Below are 8,981 nucleotides of genomic sequence, written 5' to 3'. Positions count from 1 at the left end.
CGTTTCAAGTACAAAACAACAACAACAACAACAACAACAACTCAACCAAAAAACAAATCAAAGCCAGGCAGGGGTGGTATACCTACTTTAAACCCAGCACTTGGGAGGCAGTGGCTGGCGGATCTCTGTGAGTTCAAGCCTAGCCTGGTCTACAGAGTGAGTTCCAAAACAGCCAGGGCTACAAAAACCTGTTTCAAGAAATCAAAACCAGCCAGCCAACCAACAACCAACTAACCAACCAAAACCCTTGGATTTCTACAATTCTCAGACAGGGACTAGATTGTGGGTGACATCACCGAGAGAGCCAGAGTCACCGGCTGACACCCCACAGCTGAGTAGGGACAGATCCTTTACAAGGCTTCTTCGTCTGCCTTATCCAGGCTGCTGCAAGCCTCCTCCATAACTGAGTGTGCCGGATCAGGCCTGTTAAGCACATCAAGCAGTACTGCAAGACTGCATCAAGTTGGAGGCCAGCCTGGGCTACCTTAAGGCTCTGTCTTAGAAGCTTCCTATGTAAAGGGTCTTTGAACAAGGGAAACCCAAGAAGGCTATGCATGATCTGTCCCTCTCCACTCAGGCCTACACACCTCTGCCAAGAGCCACAGTGTGTCAGTAAGGAGAGTGGATGAAGGACACGGGCTGGGGACACACGAGGGAAGGCCCGCCCAGCTTCCTACCTCACATGTTGGGAAGACACACTTATGTGAACAGACCTAGAAAGTGGGCAAGGGCATGGCAAGCTGCATTCAGGGAGCGGGCGCTTCTCCCTAGCAATTCCACCTTTCTAGCCACGCCCCCTGTGATACTCTCTCACAGGCACAGAGCAGGCACAAAGGCATCATTCATTCACAAGAGTGACCCAGATGTCCATCTTGGGAGACAGGTATCAAGGTTGAAGGTGAAGTGGTTGGAGAGATGCCCTGGCGGGTAAAAGCATTGGCCTTGCGAGAGGTGACCTGGTTCCCCCAGGACCCCTGGGGGAGGGAGAATGGCCTCCTGAACATTGACCGTGGCCTCCACATGCACGTGTGCATTTGTATCCGAGCCATAAATGAAAGGAAAATCAAAGTGATGGTGTAAATGTCATGAAGCCAAGAAAGGCTTGGCAGAGTCATGTTGCTTGTGGCAGGGCGCTGTGTGTGCGGCACTGGGTTCAATCAGTGCCACCAAACCCAGAGAAAACAATTGAGGAGTAGAGGAGTTTGGTGGCCCTTCCTGAGCCAAAGCAGGTGTAGGGCCTGTTTCAGACTGTCCTGGCAATGGAGACTCAACTCTAATATACACAATTCCACAGTCGGTCTGGAGGTGTTAGACACCATTAAAAATGTTTTAAATTTTTAATGGGGCTGGCTGGAGAGATGGCTCAGCAGTTAAGAGCACTGACTGCTCTTCCAGAGGTCCTCAGTTCAATTCCCAGCAACTACATGGTGGCTTGCAACCACCTGTAATGGGATCCAGTGCCCTCTTCTGGTGTGTCTGAAGACAGTTACAGTGTACTTATATAATAAATAAATAAATCTTAAAAAAAAAATGTTTTAATGTGGTTGTGAGGCTTGAACCCAGGTCACCAGGCTTGATAGTGAGCCTATTTACATCCTAGCCCATCGGACATTTTTTTTTTTTTTTGAGTTTTTCAAGTCAGGGTTTCTCTGTGTATCTCTGGCTGTTCTGGAACTCACTTTGTAGACCAGGCTGGCCTCGAACTCAGAAATCCGCCTGCCTCTGCCTCCCGAGTGCTGGGATTAGAGGTGTGCGCCACCACGCCCGGCTCCTTTTAAACTGTTGATGAAAGGTTTAGCAGCCTTTGAGTTCCAAGCTTTTTTTTTTTTCTTTTTAAGACAGGGTCTGTTCCTATGAGTAGCCCTGAGCTCTGGTTGCCCTGTAACTCAATCTACAGACAAGGCCGGCCTGGAACTCAGATAACCTCCTGACTCAGCCTTCTGAGCACTGGGATCAAAGGTGTGCGTGTGTGCCACACATCATTTCTAAATGCTTGATTTACCGAGTCACCGGGTTGACAACAATTTCCAGCCCTCTGCAGGATGTGACAAGGTCTAGATCTTGGCAACCATGGGGTCTTGGTGGCCCCTCTGGGATCTGCTTCGCCTCACTTCACTCCCTCAACCCTTCTTTCTAGACAAAGAAGCAAGACTCACCCAGTTTCTGAATGAAGGCCAGCGCCAGTTGCAAGGTGGGAACCCAGACTTGGCTGGGATTGGGTTGATGCTCCACTGGGTCCCCCAATCTTCACTTGGCCTCACTCTATCTCAATACTGAAGGACCTCTTCCACCCCAAACTCCAACCTTAGCTTCTCCGGAAGAATTGGCCTGCACAGAAAGGCATCAGAGCTCTCAGTCCTGCTAACGTGCTGCTTTCCAGTGCTGGTCTCCTGAGCACAGTGTGTATTTTAGGGATTTTATGTGTACACTCCTGAGCTTGCAGCTTCCTTGGTGTTGCCCACTCCTTTTCCTAGAAAGCAACAGTAGGGAGAGCCTTCTCTCACCGATCTCCATGGCCAGCAGCAAACACCTTACTGGGCTGCTTGGTGGGTACAGCTTGGGAGTTAGGTGTCTCTCCTCTACCTGGCAGAGCTGGTCTCGCCCAGGGATCTAAGGAAGTTCAAAAGCATTACAAAACTCTGGCTCGTGACTGCTGGCTGTCCTAATGACAGCAGGCTGGAAACCATGGCAACTCGACTTCCCAGAGTAGCCCCTGTTCTGTCCAGTTCAGCTCTTATTTGCTGGTCCCCAGTGCTTTGCTTACTCAGCCCTGGCATGTACCATCCAGGCACCCTATGCCTGGGTGAATCTCCTTTCAGCTGTGCCCTTGCCCGCCCTCCAGCTTCGATTTCCTGGCACAGCCTCGGGGGCATTTAACTGTGCGAGGCCTTTCCAAAGAGGCAGTGCAGGCCACATGCCTTCCCTCCCTCAACACAGACGCCGCTGTGCAGCCTGAGCTCATCTGCAGAGCCTAGTTCATTTTGCTAGGGGACACCAAGTCAGGGAGAACAAGAATTGCCCTGGGCCGTGTTCTATGGACTCTCTTGCAAACACCAGTTTAGCTGTCACTGTGACCTGGATTCAATTCCCAGCACTCACAAGGCAGCTCATACCTGTAACAAAACAACAATGAACATAAAGTAAAATTAAATAATAATAATAATAATAAAGACCAAATCCTCTGAACTGTGGCCAGATGCAGGGGGCATACTTTTACTTTTTAAGATTTAAAAACCTGTTTTGCCTGCATGTATATTGCGGTGCATACCTGCGTACCACATGCGTGGCAGTGGAGATCAGAAGAGCGCGTCAGATCCCCTGAAGCTGGAATTAAGGACAGGTGTGAGCCATCACATGGGGGATGGGAATCATTCCGGATCCTCTGCATAAACAGCAACGCTCCTAACCATTGAGCCACATCCCCAGTCGTGGGGTTCACACATGCAATTCCAGCACTGGGGAGGCTGAGGCAGGAAGCTCAAGAGCAGCCTCGTTTCTATAGGCAGCCTCAGGCTGGCCAGGGTGACACATTGAGATCCTTTCTCAACAACACAATCCAGACTCATCTCCCTCTCCTTGATGCACAGCCCTTTCCAGGTAACACCCACCCACGCACGCACATTCTCTTCACTTTTGAAGAAGCGTCTGATGGGGTTTCTGTGAGCCCCAACCCTCCTTCCAAAGCTATTTCTATCCCCATGGCTTAAGTGTTTAAATAATCTGTAATAAATTCTCCTTACACACTGAAGTACACAAACCCATGTCCTCAGAAACTTTAATCAAGTTCATGGCTAATGAGAGACGGCTAGGAACCGCACACAGTGGAGAATGACTTCGCCTGCCTTCAAAAAGTTTATAACCACAGAGACAGGCTATACAAGAAAAGAGCCTTGGCAGGGCCTTTTATAGACAATCTCACTCATCACTTTGGAACACGGAGAAGGAAACAGACACCAGGTGGATTCCTCCTCAGTGGTAAAATATGGCTCTCAGCTCCAACAGCACAGCACCACGTCTCACCCACTACACTGCCATTCAAAGCTAACGAACAAAGCAAGGTAAGGAGGTCAGAAGAGGAGGTGGACGCCTAGAGTCCCAGCACCCAGGAAACTGAAGCAAAGGACCATCCTAGCAAGATGTCAGCGGGTTATCAGTGAACTGGAGGCACCTGGGCCAAGAGTGAGACACTATGGGGAGGGAGGGTGAACAGAAAGGAAGGAGGGGATAGACAGTGGATAAAGACCACAGTCTGGATGGGGCTTGTGTGTCCATCTCAGTACAGTGTCTGGTTGAGATGAGGCCTGGGCCCATCCTCTCCCTCCCTCCCTCCCTCTCTGTAGGTTAGCCTGGGGTCCTTATCTACATCATCTCATTTCCACATCAAGGACCAGGTAGAAACCCCAAGTGAGAAGCTCTTATTAAAGAGATCCAGGCGGAGGATGTAGTCACCTCCCTCCCTCTCCTCTGCCCAGACTCTGGGAAAGGAAGGAGTCACTCCGGACTCCCACAGCCTCCGCACTGTCACTTTCTTGGGTCTTGACTTCCCAATAATCACAGCAGGGCAGCAACAACTCCTCGGGCGCCACTCTAAGGAGGTGGAGCACTGGCAACTTGGGGTTTGCTGTCTCACAGTTCTGTAGTGTTCTTTTTTTTTTTTTCCCCAAGACAGGGTTTCTCTGTGTAGCCCTGGCTGTCCTGTAACTCACTTTGTAGACCAGGCTGGCCTCGAACTCAGAAATCCACCTGCCTCTGCCTCCCGAGTGCTGGGATTAAAGGTGTGAACCACCATGCCCGGCTGTAGTGTTCTTAAACAAGTGTGTGTATTGACTACAGTGGACCAGGACAGACCATCTAAATAGAAACCACACACATGGAACACACTGTGATAGCAGCACTTGAGAAACCGAGGGAGGAGGATTGTGCAGGATTCTGAGGCCAGCCTGTTCATAGCAAGATCTTGTCTCCAAACACAGGCCCCTCCCAAAAGATGTCAGAGCCAAAACCTTGCCCCAAATGCAGACACCATAAATTGCACGGACAGACAGCTGTTCCAGGTCTCACCCAAGCCAGGCTTCCAAAGAGAGCCTCCCCTCCAGGAAGCCTGACAGATAGATACCTCTGCTCCTCACAGCACCCGACCACTGCCCACAGCTCCCTCTACTACTGACGTTGAGTCTTTACTGGTGGAGATGGACAAGGTCAGCTTTTAAAAGCTAAAATTCACCCTTTCAAGGAAAATGCAGCGGAGAGCTGTATTCACAATCTTTGTTATTATTTTCTTTAAAAGATTTATTTATGTATTTTATGTACATAAGTACACTGTAGCTTCAGACACACCAGAAGAGGGCATCTGATCCCATTGCAGATGGTTGTGAGTCACCATGTGGTTGCTGGGAATTGAACTCAGGACCTCTGGGATAGCAGTCAGTGCTCTTAACTGCTGAGCCACCTCTCCAGCCCAACTCCATCTTTATTACCGTGAAGACCGGAAGATCTGGGGAACTGGACAAAGGTGACAAAGGCTGTCTTCAAACTCTCTGCAAGGCAATGAAGGAGCACCCCTGCAACCAAGGGTTTCCTTAATTAACCCGGGGGCTTTCTGGATGTCAGAGCAAGTTCTTCTACATAAAGAAAGCCTCATGATTCAAAAGACCCTGAAATTAACAGATGAAATACAATCTTCTAAGACTTGCTTACAGCACTGGGAGATCCGATGGCATCCAAGGATCAGACCAAGGAGTCGGTACCGGGTTGCTAATGTCCACATGTCAACATGCCTCTCACTGAGCCTAGGCCCCAGGCAGTCTGTGCGCTGTACATGAGAACCTGTGGGTCAGCCTGCTGCCCAGTTTCTAGCCATACTTTCATGGTCCCGATTTTCTTGGAAAACTGAAAGGCTGTCCTTCCTCTCTTGTTCTGAGGACACCGCAGCTTTCTTCACTGCTTCACAGCTCTCAGGAAGCACTCCACAGCCGGGACAACCAGTCGTCAAGAGGGCTGGGGCCAAGTTGGAGACCAAACAGCTGAAAAGTCTGAGAGCTGGTGTCCTAACACAGGCCAGTTAGAGCTGTAGGATACAAGGCCCTCCTGTCTCAGGGGGAAGAAACTGGAGGGGCTTGAACGGCTTTCAGCACAGCACACTTTCCAGTTCCGTGAACAGTGGGCAGGAGCAGGAGCTCAGCAGCCACACAGCCCCACTCACCACAGCCCACGCAGTCTGCTGACTCGGCCTGGGACGAGGCATCCCGGGAGACAAGTCTCTCCATTCCCAGGCTTTATTTTCTTCTTTGCCGTAATTTTTGTCTAGGGAATGCTTTTTCATACTCTCTCTCTCCAATTTTCTCTGTTGCTCCAGGAATTTTTAAATTGTAATCTGTGGTGACATAAGGAACTGATCCTTCGGGCCCAGGCTGAAATGGAAACACAAAGAAGCTGCATAGAGACCCTGTCTACATGGAGTGTGGCATTCAAGTCCCATAATAAATAAAGTGTCTGTCTCCAGGGCACTGACTGCTCTTCCAGAGGACCAGGGTTCCATTCCCAGGATGCCCATAGGAACTCACAACTAATTGTCGGTCTGTAATTCCAAGACATGACACCCTTACATAGACACACACACACACAGAGAGGCAAAAGACCAGTGCACATAAAATGGAAATAAAAACTGAAAAGGAAAAACAAAGGTGTATGTCTCCCAAGGACGGCGTCAGCTTGGCCTCACCTGCCCAGCCTCCCTGCAGACCCCTTCCACGGGGACTCACCTGGTTCTGGAAAATACAATGTGGGATGGAAATGGAACCAACCAGCAGACAGTTCACGGTTTTTAACTCTTCTGGGGGTAGAGGGGTGAGGATGTGGTAGGTCCGCTTGTCCATGTCAATGCCTCTGCAGATACCTTCAAGATACAGAGCGGGGTCAGCAATTCTGCAAAGCTGCACATGGCAACCGCAGGGAAGTGAAGGTAAAGGTGACATTAAGAGCTTTATTAATTTTTTTCTTAAAGATTTTATTAAGCCGGGCAGTGGTGGCGCACGCCTTTAATCCCAGCACTCGGGAGGCAGAGGCAGGCGGATTTCTGAGTTCAAGGCCAGCCTGGTCTAGAGAGTGAGTTCCAAGACAGCCAAGGCTATAGAGAAACCCTGTCTCAAAAAACCAAAAAAAAAAAAAAAAAAAAATTATTTATTTTATATACATGACGGGTACACTGTAGCTAGCTGTCTTCAGACACACCAGAAGAAGGCATTGGATTCCATTACAGATGGCTGTGAGCCACCATGTGGTTGCTGTGAATTGAACTCAGGACCTCTGGAAGAGCAATCAGTGCTCTTAACCACTGAGGCATCTCTCTAGCCCTACATTAAGAGTTTTAATTCTGAATTTTGGGGCTCAGCAGTTAAACACATTTGCTGCTCCTCCAAAGGACCTACGGTCCATCTCTAGGACCCAGATGCTGACTCACAACTGTACTCCCGTGGGTCTGATGCCCACTTTTGGCCTTTGAGAGCAGCTGGCAGACAGGCACGTGACCCCACCGGAAGAATAAATGAAAGAGTTTTCCCTTCCAGTGTTTTACACAGAATACAATGTGCAGCCGTGGGGCTGACGAGGTAGTCTGACAGGGACAGAGCGCTTGGTATTCCTCCCAAGCTCAGCTCCTAGCACCAACCTCAGGCACTCACAACCAAGTGCTATGCCAGCACTGGGACCAACACCTCTGTTCTAAAGGCTTCTCAACTCACGAGAACACACCCACAGAATTAAAAATTATTTTTTTTCTTTTTTTGAGACAGGGTCTACATAGCCCTTGTCCAAGAACTTGCTAACTTGACAATATTGTCCTCAAACAAGGGACCCACTTGCCTGTGCCTCCTGAAGTCAGCCACGATGCCTTGCTAAAAATAAATTTTAAGAAAGTGCCACAGGGCGTGATGGTGCATGCCTTTAATCTCAGCACTTGGGAGGCAGAGGCAGGTGAATTTCTGAGTTCGAGGCCAGCCTGGTCTACAAAGTGAGTTCCAGAACAGCCAGAGATACACAGAGAAACCCTGTCTCGAAAAACCATGAAAAAAAAAGAAAGTACCATTCAAAGTAATTGAAAGTTCCATGTTCAGCCATGAGGACTGAAACAGGCTAACAGAATGTGATGCAAGTATAAAACCCTGCCATCTAGGAGCAAAGCAAAGGTGATTTTCTATGTCTGGCACCATATGTTAATACAACGTACAGTCAGGGTCTGCTGTCTCCAGTGAAGAGGACAAGGTAGGAGGCATTGTTTACTGTTTACTCACCAAAGCCCAAACAGTCACATATGGGGTTCTGGGCAAGCAGGATGGGGCCCCGAGTGTAGCCTTTCATATCATCCACAATCCTGCAAAGGCCGACCCAGCTGGCATTCACAGCATACAGTATGTGGGTAGGGGCAACGTCGGCATGCAAGACTCGGATAGCGACGGCACTGAAGGGGACCTGGAGGATAAACCGTAAACATGCACCTCTCATTAACTTCGACTTTGAGGCGTGTGTTCCTGAGACCTCAAACGGACAATGTACTACCTTAGGCTCCTAAACAATGAACTAACAGGCCTGGATCACAACGGCTGACTTACAAGACTCTATGCTTGCATGTGTGCTTGTGTGTGCTCACGTGTAAATTTTGAGTGTACACATGTGTGGTTATAAGTTAGTGTGGGTGCTGCCACTTGCACCACTTCTAGGTTATCTGGACTTGCAGGGTTCTTTTGCAAACAGTCTTACTATGTCGCCCAGGCTTCCCTGGAACTCAGTATGTAGACCAGCCTGCCTCAAAACAGGACATCACACCAGGTCCCCCCTGTTTTCTTCTGAGAAAAAAGGTGGATTAGAAAACACTGAACCGCCGGGCGTGGTGGCGCACGCCTTTAATCCCAGCACTCGGGAGGCAGAGGCAGGCGGATTTCTGAGTTCGAGGCCAGTGGTCTACAAAGTGAGTTCCAGGACAGCCA

General features: G+C 49.4%; 1 protein-coding gene across 2 annotated transcripts in view; it reads right to left on the bottom strand.

Moving 5' to 3' along the window:
• Positions 1-5,392: 5,392 nt before the first annotated feature.
• Positions 5,393-8,981, bottom strand: part of Nol9 (nucleolar protein 9) — a 20,497-nt gene continuing 16,908 nt past the window's right edge. For both annotated transcript variants that reach the window (XM_021159636.2, XM_029476665.1), the window contains exons 10-12: positions 8,289-8,466; positions 6,762-6,895; positions 5,393-6,410 (exon numbers count right to left, since the gene is read on the bottom strand). In XM_021159636.2, the coding sequence (XP_021015295.1) occupies positions 6,276-6,410; positions 6,762-6,895; positions 8,289-8,466 (447 nt within the window). In that variant the 3' untranslated portion in view covers positions 5,393-6,275. The remainder of the gene's footprint in view (positions 6,411-6,761; positions 6,896-8,288; positions 8,467-8,981) is intronic.

The sequence above is a fragment of the Mus caroli genome, chromosome 4, assembly GCF_900094665.2.
Source record: "Mus caroli chromosome 4, CAROLI_EIJ_v1.1, whole genome shotgun sequence".
NCBI classification, from domain to species: domain Eukaryota; kingdom Metazoa; phylum Chordata; class Mammalia; order Rodentia; family Muridae; genus Mus; species Mus caroli.
The sequence above is the reverse complement of the archived record's forward strand: the minus strand, read 5'-3'. Positions and strand labels throughout refer to the sequence as shown.